This window comes from Dysidea avara, chromosome 2 (genome assembly GCF_963678975.1).
Source record: "Dysidea avara chromosome 2, odDysAvar1.4, whole genome shotgun sequence".
Taxonomy (NCBI): domain Eukaryota; kingdom Metazoa; phylum Porifera; class Demospongiae; order Dictyoceratida; family Dysideidae; genus Dysidea; species Dysidea avara.
Window position 1 is genome coordinate 50,791,160 of NC_089273.1, and position 21,053 is coordinate 50,812,212.

The 21,053-nt window shown below is 38.6% G+C and overlaps 1 protein-coding gene across 2 annotated transcripts; it reads left to right on the forward strand.

Moving 5' to 3' along the window:
- The first annotated feature begins 1,012 nt into the window (after window positions 1–1,012).
- Window positions 1,013–18,527, forward strand: LOC136247586 (uncharacterized). Of its 2 annotated transcripts, none has more exons than XM_066039347.1 (2): window positions 1,013–1,102; window positions 17,191–18,527. In XM_066039347.1, exon 2 carries the CDS (start codon window positions 17,198–17,200, stop codon window positions 18,413–18,415), a length of 1,218 nt encoding a protein of 405 aa, XP_065895419.1. In that variant the 5' UTR covers window positions 1,013–1,102; window positions 17,191–17,197; the 3' UTR covers window positions 18,416–18,527. The 2 variants fall into 2 exon arrangements, with proteins under 2 accessions (XP_065895419.1, XP_065895418.1); XM_066039346.1 differs by having other exon boundaries at window positions 1,045–1,186.
- Window positions 18,528–21,053: the final 2,526 nt, after the last annotated feature.

A 21,053-nucleotide genomic window follows, 5' to 3' on the forward strand; every position in this document is an offset into this window, starting at 1 on the left:
TTGATTGCCAGTTTCTTGCTCAGAATTTTGAAAATTTAATGCGGGCGGGCAGTTATTAATCATTATTCATTATTTTCCAAAAGCACAACGCACATCCCAAACATGAAGATTTCTGCCAAAAACAGTGAGATCTACATTGATTACTCTTGCATAAATAGCTAAAGTACGTTACTAATCCATATAACGAGTGATTTTTCCATTAGAGTATAGCTGATTGCTCTATTAGAGTAAAAGTGACTGCTCTATTAGAGTATTTCGATCTGAAATACCAATAATGAAATTCCATGCGGGTGTATCAAAAGCATGCGGGCGATGACGCGAAACTGCTAATCAAGTTTCATTGGCCTAAAGGTGGCCTACCTGCCCAATGTATGGGCGTGGGGGCTGTTGCAACTTGCTGTGGTCTGCCTATAATAATGTGCAGATACAACAGTCCATTCTGGATGCCAAGACCAAGTCTCAAAGTTTTTCTGTTTCCTAGGTTGGCAGGCCTGCTGTATAATTATTGTTTTAGCTCACATGTGTATGTTGCCGGTAATTTTCTTTCCTAAAACCCGAGATTGAGAGGAAATCACCTTCTCTTTCATCCTTAACCTTACGCGCTGAATATGTTATGGCTCGAACCTAATACTATAACATACTTTCTGTTCTAAAAGCTGGCTAGTACTAACATGTTAAAATTAACCCGCAAAAAGTTTGTTTTCCCCATTGGCCATAATACATTTTTGACTTAGCAAACTCGGAAAGTATGCGGTAGAGTTACGGTAAAACGACCACGCCTTAAAAAGGCAACCAGTCTTATAAAATTTAATAGAGTAGCGAAGTCTGCCAATCTTTCCACTGATAACGTGATTAGTGACTGCAGAAAGACTGTCCTGCTAAGCATGTGCTACTATTCATCTGTCCTGCCATTGAAATTCATTGCCATAGCTTCTCTTCGTCGCAGCGGAAACGTGGCGTACTCGAGCATGCGCCTCCGCATAATATCCTAATCAGGAAATTTTAAAAGTTACTTATTATAGTACACCCCATATATAGGGTTTATGTTTGTTCGCCTACACGCAGGAGTCTTCGATTGTCGCGGAATTGAGATGAATCATTTGTAAGCTACTAACAAGGCTACTAATACCGTGTGCTACTTTTGTGTGTTTTGTGTTTAACGCTGGACGCCAGCAGTTCATTTGTGGTATGTTAATCTCAATAATCTGTGTCCGCGAGTTTAAGAGATGATTATCATTACGATAATATATGGAGTTAAGGGGGCATGCTACTAATTCCTATGGCTTCACATGCAAAATCTTGGTTTTCATTGATCTGTGCTTGCTTTCCATCCCCTTTTGTATCAGATGTGTTTGTGATAATTAAAAATCACCATCTCCAGTTAGAAGTACTGACTTTAAGACTCAGTTTAGTATTTTAGACCTAAAGAATGATAATTCTACAAAATTTGCATCTAGTCTCACAGTTTTAATTCTACGCTTCTTAAACTTTGCCATCTGCTATCTAAGTATGTTTGTAACAAAAGTATGTAAGTAATTTTTAAAGTATTTTATCAATTGAGCTATTGAACTCTCTAAATTTTCTATGAAAAACAGTGATCTTTATTGAAGCCATAGTAGTCATTCCTAAAAATCTGTTTCCATACTTTTAAAGATATTGCTATCACAAGCCACTAAGAATTTTTGGGGAGTTTCACAATTAGCTGTGGGAGGAAAATTGATTTTAGCACTAAAATTACAGTGTTTGTAACCACGCCATAATTTGTACATACTTCAAAGGGTTTCACTCAGATTTGAACTAAACAGAAGTTCATTGTCTTAACTACAACATGTGTTATTCATCAGGTGGAGAACAGTATATGTATTGGTTTTACAGCTTCATATAAAACACATAATTTGATTGGCGGAAGCCATAGGACATAGTTGCTTGCCCCCTTAAGGTGGTGATAAAGCAATGATGCGGACAAGAAGCCATAGCAAATACATACCATGTTACATACCATTTAGTACCCACTTTGTGGTAAATCAAGCGGGGCTAATTAGGCACTACAGCATAATAAACTTACCAATTAGGCGCTACAGCATAATAAACTTACCAAATGTAAAAAAAACAGCCATGAGTAAAAGGCGAGTTGTTAGCAAAAACAACAAGCAGCTGGTGTTACACAGTTCAGGTGGAATGTAACTCACCTTAACAACAAATTAACAATGTGAAAAAAAAGTGTCATTAATAATTATTTTTTGTTTCGTCTCCTTACAGAGCCTGTTACAAACATGGCCTTTTCTATGTATATACGGGTTGTACAGCTACGAAACTTTGTGGTACGCAATAGTGTCTGAATAATTCTACATATCAGTATATCATATATCCATTTTATGGCTTCTTTGTTTGGTGCGAACGGTGGAACAAGGCTGTCATCTGCTTGTAAATTCCATATATTTCGACTTGTAAATCGCTTCCACTTATTGATACGTAGAATGATTCTTGTAATAGTATACTTTCATCATGTGAAGTATTGGAGCTAAAGCTTGAGGTTATTGAGAAATAACGTGTCTTCTGTGGTCCACTAAGTACCACTGATTTCTTGCTTTGAGAGCAGTTCTACACTTTATACCCTCTACAAATGATAGATTCCTGTATGTGTAGTTTATTTGCATGCAAAATTGAGTACTAGCTTTCAATATGTCTTAAAAATTGAGTGAATGATAAGACACAGCAGATTGTTGTCGAGAATGCACGTTATTGCTTTAGCGCCACCTTAACAAGGCCATACATAGTCTCACGCTGCCTGCCCCTATACCAAGAATGGGGTCTGGTGAAACTGTGTACAAAATCTTGAATGCTGAAAGTTTAATTGCATGACGTTAACATTGCTACGTCAATGCTCACTGTTAAGCGTGGATCGATAACAAAGAGTAGCTTGCCGGCTCTAGCTAATAAAGAGCTTCAGTTGACACAGCTTAGTGGCTTCTGGTCATAGAGAATGTGTGAAGTAATCCTACAAGTTCGCTAATTAGAAACGAAGTGATCTGATTGGTGCCACCAACATTCCAGGAATGCTAACATTTTTGTACACAGTTTCACCAGACCCTATTCTTGTTATAGGGGTGGGTGGCACAAGACTAGGCCATACCTTATGTTGCTTGGGAAAAACCTCAGAAAATTTGGGTAGGCAATGATAATAATAATTAGTACATATTTAAATAGAAATTTCAAGTATTATTGGTGAAATTTACCATACAAAAAGAGCCACAACTACAAAAATCTTTGCATGAACCATATAGGGTATTCTGCATCACCATAACTTATTACTGTACAATGTAACCTCTTGAGTACTAAGGAACTACTTCGTTTGGAATATCTTCACCATTAAAGCTTGACTTTTAAGAGTTTAATCCCCAGAGGAGTTATCCCAATAGCTGATTTTCACTCGCACACACGAGATTGACCATCTTGGCACACGTGATCCTATATCACATAATTATCATTATCATTTCAGCTCATGAAAAAAAGACAGTCGGCCAGGCTCGTGCAACATAAAATCCAATAGGTATGGCCCTATCAATTATTGGATAATATGGTTTTCGAACAGCTGCCACTCACTTCATGAAAATCTAACAGCTCAGGTTATTGTATATACCACAAAGTAACCTACACTAAACAGCAATCATCCTCCAATAATCAGGTAAGTATGTAGGATTAATAGCGTGAGAGCTGCAGCTAATAGTATGCAAAGTTCAGTAATTTCCAGGTCGAACAAAACTAATCATTTACGAACATTGCGTTTTGCTACCCAAAAACAGTGCCCAATATTTTTTCAAATCTGTGTATAATGTACCTGTGTTCATTAGCTACCAATGACCAGAAAATGGTTTTGACATCTGTAGCATAGAGGGAGTACGAGCCTTACGATATTTGGTGGTATTTTCGGACACCTTTTATTTTTTATTTAGCCATGCCCACCAGTAGATTTTATGCTTCTGCAAGAAATGCACCAGTGCTAAAGTACAGAAACTGGTAAATAAATACCTTGCATGTATAGAACTGTACTGCGAAGTTGATACAATGAATTTTCATTATTGCACTGCATTTTTAGCTCCTACATGAAGGAGATGCAAAAAAATGAAAAAATTAAGTAACGAGAAGCAACCTCCTGACCATCCCTATATGTTAGTCTAGGTGGCCCACCACAAATACCATCATAAAAAATGAGTGGCTTTCTTTTTTTCTACCTTATATGGGTGCATAAAGATGCACGCTATTGCTGAAATTTTGCTACTTTACGCACCCATATAAAGTAGATAAAGTTTAAATTTTATGGTTGTATTGTCGTGGGCCACCTAGACGGATGGTCAGGAGGTTGCTTCTCGTTACTTTGTTTTTTCACTTGTTTGCATCTCCTTCATGTAGGAGCTGAAAATGCAGTGAAATAACGAAAATATCCTTGATATAAACTTCACAATACAGTTCTATACATGCAAGGTGCTTATTTACCAGTTTCTGTACTTTAGCACTGGTGCGTTTCTTGCAGAAGCATAAAATCTACTGGTGGGCATGGCTAAATAAAAAATAAAAGGCATCCGAAAATACCACCAAATATCGTAAGGCTTGTACTCCCTCTATGCTAAAGATGTCGAAACCATATTCTGGTAATTGGTAGCTAATGAATACAGCCATATTATACATAAATATTTTTTAAAAATTGGGCATTGTTTTCTGGTAGTAAACGCAATGTTTGTAAATGGATAGTTCTGTTCGAACCTGGAATTTATCGAACCTTGCATACTATTAGCTGCAGTTCTCATGCTATTAATCCTACATACCCGATTGTTGGAGGATAATTGCTGCTTAGTGTAAGCTACTTTGTGGTACAATAACCCAAGCTGTTAGATTTCCATGAAGTGAGTAGCAGCTGTTCAAAAACCATATCGCCTGATAATTGATAGTTGACTCTATATACACATAAGTAACTTTTATTGCTGATTTCCTATTTGTAACCCAGTCTGGGAAAACCGGTCATATCGCCTATTTAAAAGTATCGAGAAATGTTGGTTTTAAGTATTTAGTGTGTTGTAGCTTGCCAATAGTTGAAGCTTGCCAATGGTTGAAGCTTGCCAATGGTTGAAGCTATGTGTACCAAATTTTCACACGTTTTACACCAATTGCTTACCTTCGAGAGCATCCACTGTGCAAGTAGCCAACAACTAAGCTTCCCACCATTTTAGAAAGTTTTTAAATTGTGGTTGACTATCAGGCAAACTCAAAAAGGGGAGGGAGGGGGGGGCTGGATGGAGGGCAAGAGACTGTTCAAAATATTGAAAAGGAAGGCGTAGGGATGAATTAGGCCAAGTTACGGGCCATTCAGCTCTCAAAACTGGCTATATAAAATGAAAGGAAATTCATAGCAGAGGTATTTATTCAACACCACGGGGCTGTACAGCCACATACAGCCATCCCCAGGCTGATCAGAGCTCCATTAAGGTCCCATATTGCAAGTATGGATCACCACTGGGCTTGGGAAAATCAGCCAGCAAAACCAGACTACTCAAGTCTAACTGATTTTGATTGTGAAATTAGATAGTTTATTCATGTAGCTTTGTGTTCTGGGTGAAAAATCAAATCTGCTGACATGGGTGATAAGACTGGTTTTCCCAGACTGGATCACATTTGGCAATGGCCTGCCGACTGCATGAACTTGCGGACTGACAGATTTACGAACTGAACGGGAAAGTAGGTGGTTAATTCAATTTGTGTACAACTTTCAGGAAATACTTAATAATAACTTTAGAGATGATCTTAAAAATTTCAGGTTGCTACCTACCCTCAATTGAACTGAGGGGTGGAAAAATAGGGGCAATTGTCCCACCACTTTGACGAATGGAGGTGCAGTGCTTTTTCCTGCCAAAGTACAGCAACTATTGTAGTATGGTATGTGGGCAGATCAAAAGCTGCCGCCAGTGTTACAAATCAGTTGTAAACCAGTTTACAAATAATTGTAACATGGCTAAGTACCTCCTTTTGGCCACACAGTCTGGTCACTAATTAGTTCGAAGACATCAAATGAAACTAAACACCAGACCAACACAGGAAGTCACAATGCAAGGCTAATAAATCAAGGACTGACAAGGGTGTTAAATCGCTCTGGAACGAATAAACACACAACATTGCACTCGTCTGAACGAAGGGAAGCAGTACAACCACTGGGCTGAGTTGGTATCTATACCACATGTTCGTTTGCCAATAAATTAAGCTAATCAAGGCTGCACCACTCAACAATGAATATCAGACACATCAGCTACACCTGTCTAAGTGATGCGAAGCAGTACAATGACTGGAATGATTGGCATTGATGATGGAACCTCCTGCTTGTGCACGGAAAATGCGCTGCCAATGAATAAACTAGCTAACAATGAATTATCTAACCATCAAGACAGTAATTAGTGAGTAAAATCGTTGCTTGTACACAGCACTCAGCGGTAGCCAATATTAGCCTTGCTTCTTGTTCCTTCTGTGATACAAATTGGTACCTTTGATCTGCACATGCCCCATACCACAAATCAGTTAGAACACATACCCATTCAGTTTGTATCTGATTTGTAAACGACTCCACCCTTGGGTGTGGTGTTTACAAATCAGATACAAACCTCATGGGTGTGTTACAACTATTACTTGTACCTCTTTATTAATGATTTAAAAATATTATTTTGTACCTGAGAACCATCCCATCATAACTTGTTCCCCCTTTCAATTTGGAGTATTGTTCTCCACCCCTGATTGAATTTGTCACTTTGGCAGATGAATTTGTTGTGCTGGCTCAAGAATTCATCATGTAATAAATGGATATTGACAGACTCTTTTTAAAGATTTCATTCCACCATTACAGTGAGATGTTCATTTTTATTTCAATAGTTATTTCAACAGGGATACAGCATCAGCAAAGCTGTTTTTCTGCTGTGTCCTGGACAAAAACATGCAATATACAACATACATGCATACGTAAATATAAAACATGGCTAAATAATTCATTTTAAAACTGTATAGTGATCCTGCTTTCAGTTAATAAGGTGGATAGGCTGTTCCAAATGGTTGTCCCATGATAGTACAAACTCTGTTCAAATGTATAGCAGGAACATATAGATGGTGAATATTGTGCCCAGCACAGCCTGTCACAGACAGAGCAGTTCGGACTGTGCTGTGTTAATATTATGGTGACCTTCTAGTCAAAATTTTATAGATTTGAATAGGGTGTGGAATCTGTGATGCTCAGCTAAAGGAAGTTTAAACACAAAAGAACAAGTGGTATCAATTGATGATACAAAACGTGAGTGAACTCTCTCTCTAGTCTTTTCAGATGGTCACTATTAGTGGGAACCCACACAACATCACAGTAATCAATTATTGAAAAGTCATTGATCAAAAATCAGCTTCACAATACCTTCATAGTGCCTACAAAAAATAAACAAACAAAATTACGGTACAGATTTAATGCAACATCACACTTGCGAGCGTAAGACTCGGGAGCAATTGCTCACCATAGCACGAGTTTCGAGAGTTTCATAGCAAGTTGAATCATGAGTGCTCCCTGCGTATGGTATTCCTCATTGTCTCGTGCGAGTACAAGCAATTTTTAAAACTCGCTAACTAATTAAAGGGCGTGGCACCCATTTCTACTGGCAAATGAAACAGGTTCTACGCCCGATGACGCTGAATTTCAGTGGTACTGCATGTATAAGGAAACTCACCTCATGAGATTAGTCATCCTCTACACTTCTAGAAAGGTGAACCTTGATTTTCCAATACACAGGCACCAAAAAATATTTTTATCACCAAAAAAAATTACAGACACTGTGTGTTGTGGCGCTGAATCAGCTCAAATTCAGCTATGCAAGATCGAAAGTAAGAAAAGCGACTGAAAATCCTTTCTCACGAGGTGAGAGTGAGTGCTCCTACAAGTGAGTGTATATCTACAAATGTACCATGAAACCACCTAACTTCAAAGGAGAATTCCAGGGTACATATCTCATAAACCCTGGTACAACTTAAATGTACCATGGCCTTGATATCTGATGAGGTAATGTTGTTTGTCTTTATAAGAATCCTGGCAGTATTCGATTGTGTGAGTTTATTATTGCTCACGTGATGAAAACCATGAACCCGATTTTGCATTCTACAGCACTCAGACAGAGGCGATTCGACACCCTTACCACCCTATGAGTTGACAAACGGAAGTTTAAGGTGAGAACTAGTGTCATGGTTAACTTACAATCGAGCATCCACGTGTTTGATTACGTACCACGCCCACTTTTCGTATATCACGAGGTAACCACTCTACAGCAAAGCTTACCCCTCTGGATGTTTAGAAAACGTTGTAAACAGTGGTTAAACGATGTAGCAACTTTGAAACACTTGTTAAATCGCAAAATTGAGTGTTTCCGTTATATTCATAGGATTTTCCCATTTATGTTAACAAACGTAACTGCAACGTTACTTGCTGCTGACCCATAATCGAATTTTACAAGACTGTCTATATAATAAATCCAGCGTGTTACCTCGTATTGGCTTGGGTGATTAATCGCCCACCACAGTAGGCTATTAGCCTACATGGTACATAACAGTTGTATCACGTGCCCTCGTGATTTGCCTGATATGTACACCCACGCTCTCTGGACTAACGGCCCGAGAGCGATGGCCCGAGAGCGTGGGTGTACATATCAGGCAAATCAGTCGGGTACATGATACAACTATTACTTAAATACCGTCGTAGAACTCTAGGGTGGGTAAGCACTAGGCCCCACTATTGTCAGTTCTTTAGAGGGTTAAACAAAACCAAAAGGTTAGTGTGGTGCAGGGAACAGCTACGAGTCAATGAGCATTTTGGCAACATCATATTTTCTGATGAGTGCACCATTCAAGTAGAACTCCAGAGTAAACATCGAACAGTTTCAACCATGGTGAGGCTATCATTGCCAGCTAGGCAAAACTCTATTAGTATGTTAAATGCTGGGTATAAAGTTGGAACTATACAGAAGAGACTGGAAGAGGAGAATGTTTTTACTACTACAAGGAGTCTGTACCACCTAGTGAAGAAATTCAAGGACACTGGGGTATACACTGACCTGCCAAGGCAGGAGCGAGATAAAAAGCTTTCCCCTGAAATGCTGGCTATCATAGATAACACGCTTAAAGAAAATGACAAAGCTACTGCTAGTGAATTAAGGAAAATTTTGGTTAAGAAATACCCTGATTTAGAAGTGAGTATATCTACAATTAAATACCATTGTAGAACTCTAGCACTAGGCCCCACTATTGTCAGTTCATTAGAGGGTTAAACAAAACCAAAAGGTTAGTGTGGTGCAGGGAACAGCTACGAGTCAATGAGCGTTTTGGCAACATCATAATTATTTTCTGATGAGTGCACCATTCAAGTAGAACACCATGGCTGCCTATGTTTTAGAATGAAAAAGGAGCCAAAGAAATTGAAGCCAAGACCAAAACACCCAGCCAAGCTAAAAGTTTGGGGTGCTATTTCCTCTAGATGAGCTGCCCAGTAGTCATGTTCTCAGGAATAATGGATGCCGTTCGTTATGGTGCTATTATAGATGCATCGCTTGTAGCTTTCATTGCTGACTACTTCCCTGATGGACATCGCTATCAAATGGACAATGATCCCAAGCATCATAGCTCATACATTGAAAGTTATTTTGATGACCGCAACATTAACTGGTGGCTTAGACCACCCGATAGCCCTGACCTCTTTGTGGGGGACACTGAAGCAGTATTTGTGTTCCACACACAAACCGAAAACCTTAGAGGAACTGAAACAAGAAGTTTTAAATTTTTGACAAACTTTAACACCTGCTGTGTGTCGCAAGTACATTAATCACTTTAACAAAGTCATACCAAAGGTAGTTCAGGTTAATGGCGATCCCAGCGGATACTGAGACTGTATTTCAATACCACTACTTGTACACCATTAGTTACACAGTTACTGTATGATTGAGATTCATATAAAATGTGATTGCATCAAAAATTTTCTACAAAACTTGTAATGTCTGTACCAAAGTTTTTATACTTGGATACCTAAATCATTGTATGCCTAAATCAGTAAATAAGTTTAAATACCATGGTTCAAAGAGATTGCCTTCTAGTAGGTCAGCCTTCTACAGCTCTCATCAATTGCCACAACACACTCCCCCCACTCCTTAGTGGTATCAGTTTGCTGGGATGGGAAATATTGAAAAACAATCTTTCTTATGTATTCCATCATGTAGGGAGGTCCAGTTTCTTCTTGTTTCTTTTTCCAGATACATTGGAAGCTATTCATACGTATGTTCTCTGGGATCAGATGTCTGGTCAGATGGACAACCATGTTCTTTCTGCTACAACTACGTATGCATGAACACCAGTGTCAAATCACTTGTTGACAGCAGGGAAACGATGGGGTTTTGATTGGAAGCACTGAGATGAACAGAGCTTCTTCTCAACCACCATGTCCTACAAAATAGACACAGACGTTGGTAGGTGGAATACAACAGTGGCTCAAGCTATAAATTGATTTTGTATGCAGTTATCTTGATCCAAAGAGGTGGTTTATTATATGGAAAACATGTGAACATGATATGATAAGCAAGAATCTAACTTGTTTGTGCAAGCCTAATTTTGCAGTATAGAATGCCATCCGTAATGAGTGAAATACTTACAAATACTTAGCCCCTTCATCGCTAAATTTCTGGGAGACTCCAATCAGTGTGTTTTAAACTACCATATCTCACAAACCATACAACATAATCCCATAAAACTATACATAATATTAATCACCATTAACGAGCGAATCCATTTTTGGCATTGTGGTTAGTTTAACAGTAACTCCTACACAGTTACATAACCACAAAGTTAAAAAATCGGCCAACAAACCTTAGTCAGTAAATTAACACACATAAACAGTCTTAAAGTGTTTATAATGACACAATGAAGATAGTCAGCCCATAAATAACTGAAGTGATTCACTGGAAGTCTGGTTTTCAGGTGTTTTACCAACTATGCATGTGCATAAACCCACGAGGCCACCAATCCGTTACGTGTAAATCAACCAGTAGAGTGTTAAAACGTATCTAATCTATCTCCTTACCCTTTCCTTTCACTCATAACACCAGTATCGCTTCGAAGTAACCACCAGAACGGTAATTACAGGTGACCACAAATCCAATGATTACATAACAGTGCACGAGAGATCCGTTTATCCCTGTTCCTGGGATGTGACCATTTCAATATAAGCGCATTAGCTGCTACAGTGGATCCTCAGTTATCCGAACAGCTTTGTTCTTATAGTTTGCCAAAAGTGTTCAGATAAGTGAATTTGTTCGGATAACTGAAGCCCATTGATTTATATACAGAGCTTCGTTGAACTACTCTAATAGAACAGTCATTTACTCTAATATAATGCACACTGATGGCAAAATACTCTAATAGAACAGTCACATTTGGCGTTCGGATAACCGAAGTTCGGATAAGCGAGGATCCACTGTACAATACATGATGAAAGCCACAGAGTGCCTAAAAATTAACACAAGGGGCGTTTATAAAACTAATGCGCCATATGGTGTCTATAGCGGTGAATGGGTTAAAGTTTGTTTTACACATCTATAGCTATACCAGTTGACAGTATTGATCCTGATGAAGAAGAGTTTGAAGTGACAGAAAATAAAGGGACAACTGTAGACATACAGTACAATTGGGCAGCATTGTTGTTGTGGCCTGTAAGGCAATGGACAGCTGTAGATGCTTTGGATACCATGGTTAGAGCATCTGAACAAGATGTTAAGAATAACGAGAAAGGAGCTGGCTTAATTATGGTTACAAAAGATATGAGGGAAATCCATAAAGCTCATATGGTGGCTCATCTTTTGAATTTTTGCAATCACTACTGCTACCGGCTGCTATTGGATAACAAGGAATTGATTGTTGAGTGTCTGTATATAGTTGTAAAGGTTGCCAGCAGCTACGGTGGTACTGTTAAGAATGATTCATTTTGTGGTGTTGTTTCAACCATTGCGAACCAGGCATGCATAACGTGATAACAGCTAAGGCTACAGGCTTGATTTTGTCACAGTTTGACGTCGATTCGTCCCGAGGCGTTCCTTTTGGCATACCTCAGTACATACAATACATGAATCATGGCTCCCTTGTGTCCCATTTCTTTTAGCCAATAATGTCAATTCGCAGTAGCATGATGCATGGCTTCCCTTTGTTTGTAAATGTGAATTTTTTGTATTTATGTGGTGACTGGATTGATTGCAAAGGCGCTTCTAAAACTGTTCTTTGTTTGTAATGCTATATAATAGGCTGAAAATAGGCAAAAGCAAAGCATAATGGCCACTTCACTTTCGAGTCAGTAATTGATAGTTGGGGTGCGTGAATCTTCAGTATTTTTTTGTGGTGACTAGTTTGATTGCAGAGGCGCTTCTGCTGTTCTTCATTTATAGTGCTGTGTAACGAGCTGAACATAGCTGAAAGCAACCATTTCACTTTTGAGTCAGTAATTGAATTGAGGTCTATGTTCAGACGAAAACATTAACTCTGGCACTATCCTTTCTTTTGATGTGGTATGCGTCAGTTCACCAGTCAAATAATGTTACAAAAATGTTAACAAACAAGTACAAAGAAAATTAGGAATTTTAAGTTTGATTATTGATCAAGAAAAAAAAGTAGGGAGGTCGCCTACACCTGCAGGTATAGTAGTGAACATTTAATCCCTAATTCAGTTATGGGTATAGACTGAAGTAGGAATTAAATGTTCACTAGTATATCTGCAGCTGTAGGCAACCTCCCTTGTTTCCTTCTATGATCAAACTTAAAATTCCTAATTGTACTTGTACCAGTGAACATCAATTTTAATTCCTACTTCAGCCATGGCTATACGTAGGTAGGAATTAATTTTCACTGGTATATCTGGAGTAGGCTACCTCCCTTTTTCATCAGTTGTTTTATTTCAATGATTCTTAAAATTCCCATGCAATTAAATTAGTCTTACTTTTTGTAGGCACTATGAAGGTATTGTGAGTAGGCTTGTTTCGATTATGCTGGCATAATTTTTGGCATAATAGGGGATGAAAAACATAATGCTGGCATAATGAAGCATAATTAAGAGCATAATGGGAAAATTTCCACCACACTAAGTATAACTTCTGCTGTAACAGTCACAAATTCAATGGCTAACCTGTTTTGGATGGTAAAATGATTCTTGACAACGACTAGAAAATGGACTACAGTTTTAGCTACTACAAGTTTGCACTCGATGGAATGAATGCTTTTCATTGTGGGTTTGAGTTTTATAGGACACATGTAGCCATGTGCCAACTAGTACCAAGGCATGGCAAAGTAGTTCAGGTGAGCTTCAGTCATTGTATTTGGTATTATATAAAGCATCTGATTTTGAATAAATGTGATATGATGATTATGATTATTGGAAGCTTGATTGGAAGACAATACATGTACAATAGAAGCTCTGATGATAGTAAAGTTAGTGGTAAGTCAGTATAGCTAGTGAATGTCTGTACATTGAAAATAGTGAAGTCTCTGCAGGTCTGTAGTGAGACTGGGGTAAATATCAAACCAGGAAAATACTTCAACATGATCAAGATTCTCTAATAGAACAGTCAGTCAAACACTCTAATAGAACAGTCATCGCATGCAACAGAAAGAATGAGAACCATTTAAGTGTTTGTCTTCAGGAGGCTAATATGTACTTGGTAATGCAAGCCACATACAGTACTATACTGAGCAGTTGCTGTCCTTTGAATAAATTGGTACAACTCAGAAGATCAATCAGCGGTGTAGTGATGTACAATATGTGATATAGCTATATCGAAATATGTGACTGAATTTGACAAAACAAGGCTTCGACGCACAAAGCTTTGTTAGGAGATATGGCGATTTTAAGGAATCATTGTGTAATAACTTCCCAGTGCCTACAGCTGTGCAAACAAAATTTGCACCAATTGTTCATCTGTTCACTATACATTTCTGATACCCAAAATTTGCCCTGTTTTGAGCAGCTTTTTTCGAGCGGGTAATAATATCACAGATGGTAGTAATAGGGTGGGAGGGTGGGGGTGGATGGTGGTCTTAATATACGGGTATAAAATGGAGTAAGAAGACGATTGGAATCCAGAGGCCAAGTTTGGGCTCTCCATGGCCCTCCATGGCCCTCAAATTACTCCAAATTGACTGAGAACACTATTGGCGAGCTCTCTGTGAAGTCCCAGCTCACTACACACCATTATCACCAAGCCATGGCCATTTAATCATGCCAATCTCACACTCGTGGCTTTGACAGGGTCGGAAGAAAGCTGCTACAGAAACCAGACTTGTCAGTGCTGAAGGAAGTACAGTGTGAAATATGATAGTGTATTAGACCAGCAATCCATTTCTGGTAAAATCGTAAGTTTGATTTTGTGTGTGTGGAAGCCTGGTTTTGTGAAATCCGGTCACATATCGTGATAATTTTTTTAATATCGTGATATTATATAGAATCTTTATATCGTGATATAAGCCTAGGTATAGATTTTAGCTACAACTAGAGAAAAATGTACCCAAGATGTCATTGTACACTGTACTTTTTAAAATAAAAGAGCTTGCAATGTTGTATGCTAGTCATGTACCATGTTGTATTGTACTTCTAGTACATCACTGCTACAAGTGTCATCAGTTTAAATACACTAGCTGAGTGATGAGTTGCATATCGTGATATATATCGTATTGTGATATTTTATCGTGATAGGAAAGTATCCTATTTAATCAGCACGTTACTGTAATAATAATTATTACTTAACGAAGTACTAATGCGTTACTTAACTAGCGTGTTACTGTAATAATATTACCTAACGAAGTACTAATGCATTACTTAAGGTTACGGGATAGTGAGCGACTGTCAAACAAAAATTTTATTACGTAATTAAGGCGGGCTTGGTGTTGTTGTGTTTTGTATCAGCTGGTAACAGGCTTAAATTGTTGGGAGAATAATAGCGTGCTGACTGGACAGTTACAAGGTACAAGAAAACACACGTAACAGTACAAGATAACATAGATACAACACACTTAGCAACTGGCGCACCTGTAAGCGCATGCGTAGTTTTGCTGACTAATGGCGATATTTTCCTGAACCAAAAATCAGGACTGTCAAACTAGTTGTTAACATTTTGTATAAACAGACTACTAGTCTGGCTTCTTGTCTAGGTCCTGACGGAGCCATTTGTTAGAAATAATGTTTCTAGTGCTTGTGATATCAATTTAAAAATTAATTTTGTGACCAGTGTCTTGCTTTAGGCCATATTGTAGTCATATTTCAGCAACTATACACATTATTCACAAATCCTCTTGTCAGTCCCTCACAAGTGATGTTCTTCAAACCTTAGAATTGTTAGTAAGTTCTCATGGTTCTTCATTGGTCTGATTTTTGGTTCACAGTTTTCACTGTTTGGCATGGGGACAATTCATGTTTCCGTAACAACATTTGAATTTCATGTCGATTTATGAGAAGTTAAGAATGCATAAATATTTGATAACAATGCATTAAGAAAAATCAAACCCCTAATCATGAAAAATGATCGATAGTGTACATGTGGAGTTTACAGTATCCCGTAACCTTAACTGCACATTATTGTAATATTATTACCTAACGAAGTATCTTTATACATTGTGTAATATGTGACTGGATCTACGAAAACCGTTCTTATCGCCCAAGACAGGAAGTTTGATTTTTTCACACGAACACAAAGCTTAATGAATGCACTATCAAGTTTTACTGCCACATTCGACCAGAGTGAAGCAGTCTGCTTTTGCTGGATGCTTTTTTAAAGCGCAGTGGCGAGCCGTACGAGTGATCTGGGGTCTTGATGGAGCCCTGGCCAACCAGGAGATGGCTGTGTGTGACTGTACAGCTCTGTGGTGCTGGACAATGGCCTGTGCTGTAAATTTCAGCCATTTCTGAGCCCTGAATGGCCCATAACTTGGCCTAATTTATCCCAACACGTTTCTTTTCATTTTTGAACACCATCTTGCCCACCTTCAGGACCCCCGCCTCCCACCCTTCTGGAGCTCGCCTGATACAGACAACCTCGGTTTAAAAACTATCTAAAATGGCGGGAAATTTAGCTGTTGACTACTTCTTCAGTGGATGATCAGGAAGGTAAGAAATTGTTGTGAAACGTGTGAAAATTTGGTATGCATAGCTGCCACCATTGGCCAGCTACAACACTCTGAATATTTAAAACTGACATTTCTCAATACTCTTAAATGGGCAATAAGACCGGTTTTCCCAGAGGCAGTCACATAATTTTTATGTAATATGTATTACTGATTACTTTTAAACTGAAGTAGTATATAACTGTATCGCATTTCATCGCAGTGGCAGTAACGAGTAATAAGTAATATATTACTTTTTAAAAGTAGCAGTCCAACACTGTCAATCAGAAACCATGCATAATATTTTCTACATAATTATTTGCATACAAAGCTACAAAGATATTAGACAAGAAAATCCGTATAGCTTTTGAGGGACTATAGATACATGCAACCCTGCTCTAATATGCCAACTAACTCTGGAGCACATCCCAATTTCAAGCTATTGCTATTATTTGTATGTTGCAGTTGAATTGACACTTCTCCATTTACATTCTATCATATGAAGAACTTCTCTGCACAAAGAAAATACACGCAAAATAAAAGCACAATGGATTTCTGAATAGCATAAAAACAAGCATAATAGGCAAAAATTGGGGAAATGCCAAAAAGCATAATAGGCAAATTTTGGAGCCTAATATACTCAAGCCTAATTGTGAGGCTGATTTCTGGTCATTGATTTTTGCAAACTTCAATGGTCCTTAGTATACAGTACTACTGTAATGTGTGATAATAGGGATCACCCATGTTTTTGCAAAAAATCCTAATAGAACACACATCTATAATGTCATGTGAACCATTCAAGTAATTGAAGAAGTGTTGGTTTAATCCATTTAAACAAACACTTCTTTGTCGTTGGGCTCACAACCTTATCAGTGACAAATTCTTTGGCCATGCAAAACTAATTGTGTGTCATCTTCAATTATCTTCTGAATTTTTTTTTTTTTTTTTTTTTTTTTGCATGATACATCAGCCAGTCAGACAATGTCATGTTGTTTTCTCTTCCTATAGTTAGAAAATGGCAGCTCTGACTTTAGAAGAATGTCTGCCTTCTAATAATGACCTATGGGTACAGCAATGGATAGGAGAAATTCTAAAGTCCATGCCACCTCAAGGGGATAACTACAGATTACACCCAGCTGTTCAGAGCTTTAAAGAGGCTATAGAAAGTAGTGCTGAACTAACAACACACTTTACTCAAATGTTTGCAGAACAGCCAACCAACTACATAGCTCCAAACTTTGTTAAAGATTACCATCATATGCTTCAACTAATTGATCATGTTCTAACAAAAGCTCCTGAGTATTATAATAATAATCAAATGCCAGCATTTCCTATCTATGCAATACTGTTCAGAACAATGGGAACAGTCAGTGGGCGTGCTGCCTTTTTAAATGCTACAGTAAATCATCATATTAAAAACATCTTGAATGTTTGGTTAAAATATCTACAGTCACCAGAGTCATGCTATGTTCTGACAACCAATGGATGGTTTAGCACAAGAGCTATGGAATGCATGGGAGGAAATTTTGAAAGAGATTTTATATGTGACCCTCGCAAGCCACACTATGGATTTACTTCATGGGATGATTTTTTTACCAGACAGCTTCAACCTAACATTCGTCCTGTTGCTTACCCAGATGATAACAAAGTTATTGTCAATCCATGTGAGGCAGCACCATTTAGAATCGAAAGCAATGTTACAAAGCATGACAAATTTTGCATAAAGGGAATGGCATATAATTTAAAGTTTATGCTTGCGAATGACCAGCTTGCAGACAGATTTGTGGGAGGCACCATATACCAAAGCTATCTCAATACCTGCAACTATCACCGCTGGCATAGCCCAGTCGATGGCAAAATTGTTAAGGCATATGTGCAAGATGGCACCTACTATTTCTTTCCAGAAACAGATGACTATACTGCTTCACAAGACTACCTCACAAATGTGCAGACGAGAGCATTGATCTTTATTGAAGCTGCTAATCCTTACATTGACTTAATGTGCTTTATGGCTGTTGGCATGGCAGAGGTATCCTCTTGTGAAATTACAATTGCTGAAGGAAAGAAGGTACAGAAGGGTCAGCAGACAGGGATGTTTCACTATGGTGGTTCTACCTTCTGTTTAATTTTTCGTCCTGGTGTAGAGCTTGAGTTTGACTTGCATGATGAAACACCAGGCCTCACTGCTAACAACATTTTGATTAATACTAGAATTGCTACTGTGCCTGAATAACTTACAGTGTTCTTATGTAACTATACATGCATCAGTGAGCCAGTTTATTCTAAAAACAACAGTGTCAGCTATGTATTATCTATATATTGATCAGATTGTATTGTAGACTCTACAGCTGTTTGATTATTTATTTTTGATATCCCTCATCATTAGGAGAACAGAGAAGATAGTTTTAGCAAGCTTTCAAACCCAGTTAAAGTTTCTACACATATCGTATTTCCTTGTTTAAGCACCACGGCAGCATTTATTACCTAAGTTCCAAAAATCTACACAGCAACTATTCAAAATCGACCATGCACTATATACTTGATGCTTACAAGTTTTTGCAATTGAATTCGGCGACTTTGCAATTGAATTCGTCCCGTTTGCAATTGAGTTCGTCGCTTTTGCAATTGAATTCGTCCCGTTTGCAATTGAATTCGTCCCGTTTGCAGTTGAATTCGTCGGTTTTGCAATTGAATTCGTCCCGTTTGCAATTGAATTCGTCGCTTTTGCAATTGAATTCGTCGCTTTTGCAGTTAAATTCGTCCATAACAAGAATGGCAGCTGGAGCAAACATGAAAACATGATGTAGCAGCTGCTACAAGAACTTGTTCAAGTACAACAGTAGTAAACAACTCTTTATAAGGCAATAATTCTTCCTCTACAGCCTCTCCAACAACATTCCAAACTCTACTACGCCATTCGCGATGGGTGTGGTCACTCGCGAGCAAGCTAATTAACTTGTCAGACAGCTATCAACTTCGCGTACTACCAGCTTCAATTACCTTCTAGTGTCTCAAATGTAACTCTCCAAGGCATAAATAGTTCATCTCTTAATGAACGGGTTGGTTTCTTGGAGCCGCTTTGTTTATGACGAATTGTAATGCAAACGCGACGAATTCTATTGCAAAACCGACTAATTCAACTGCAAAAGCGACGAATTCAATTGCAAAACCGACGAATTCAATTGCAATACCGACGAATTCAATTGCAATACCGACGAATTCAATTGCAATACCGACGAATTCAATTGCAAACGGGACGAATTCAATTGCAAAGGCGACGAATTCAATTGCAAAAACCTGTAATATGATGGCGGGTTGAAGCCCTTATCTTCAAAATCAATATTATTGTGGCACCACTCGAGTGTGGTTAGTGCGGTGTTTAACCAAGGTAATACTATAACTACCAAAATTCATGAGTTAAGGTATTTTATAGACTTCACATACCGTATAAGACAGGGGCGGTATAGAGCAGGCCAAAGAGTGAGGGGGCCAGGCCAGCTGTAAGTTGAAGACCAAAATAAAAGAAAAAAAAAAAAAAGGTCACAGCCTGCTGACAATAGTTGCTCTCCACCAATTACATCTCCTTATTTATAACTACACATGCATACGTAGCTAAGGAATTTGCTACACTGCTTCTCTGAATACTGTGACTGCTCTATTAGAGTATCCAGATCCTGACTGTTCTATTAGAGTATCTCGATATTTTCTTGCAAACATTGTCCCAAAAAGTGGGGGGGGCCATTGCCCCCCTGGCCCCCCCGTCTCAACCGCCTATGGTATAAGACACACGGTAGTGTGTCGTGCGGCTCAAGAAGCCGGCGCGCAACACCCTGCACGAGTACTGATAGGAAGAAAGAAAACGCGATTTTCGCACCTCCATAGCTCTGTGCTGCCTTAACGAAAAAGATAATTTTTGCTGTGGGCACGCCCGCCAACTTCAGTATTTCACACACCAAATTTGAGCGAAATTGCTTCAAGCTTTCCCAAGATATTAGACTTCAAAAATTGGCTTAGCTTCTTAGTTGTTTTTTCATCATAAAACGCGAACTCCATATCTGATTGCCTTGAAATTTGGCACACAGAAGGGGGGTATGAAGGCGCATCTTAGTACCAAGTTTGGCTGGAATACGATAAGGTCACTATTTGGTGATGTTAGCTATGTTTTTCATCAGCGCCCGCATGTAGTTTTACTGCCGCACGTATTTCCACATTATTAAAGATTTAACCATTATTTCATCTGATTAACTTAATATTGAAGACGTGCGATTCAGTTTTCAAGACTGCTGCACAGTAGCTACCTTGCATTGTAGCCAAGAATATATGAAAAATTAGACTGCAGTAATGCTTACTGATCCTCAAGTGGAACTGTGATCACGTGACAAAGGACAACGGGATATGGTTGCTAAACTGGCTGTGTTGAGTTAATCTAAGTTAGCAAATTGTCTCTTATGCAGAGAGTATCAGGCCCTGGAGTGTATAGAGGTATGAAAATAAGTCTATAACTGTATATTTGTTTAGTGTAGTTTTGTTTGCTGTGTATGTGTTGTGTATTATAGCTATGTGTACTCCAGTACGAGCTCCAGCTATGTGTACTCCAGTACGAGCTCCAGCTATGTGTACTCCAGTACGAGCTCCAGTACGGAAGAACGGCTTTGCCGAGTAGTGAGAGTTTACATAGTCACTCAATCAATATAGTTAGCTATAATGGCAAGTACTGGGAATAATGGGTAATGACCCGTCCAGGGTAAACCGGGTAAACTTAGTCTCAGACCCTTTCGCGCAACCGCTTATCGATTGGAAATTATAAGCGCCGCGCTACGAGGGTCTAGAATAGTTCATGAACATGAAATTTTTCGACACGGTATTGGTGA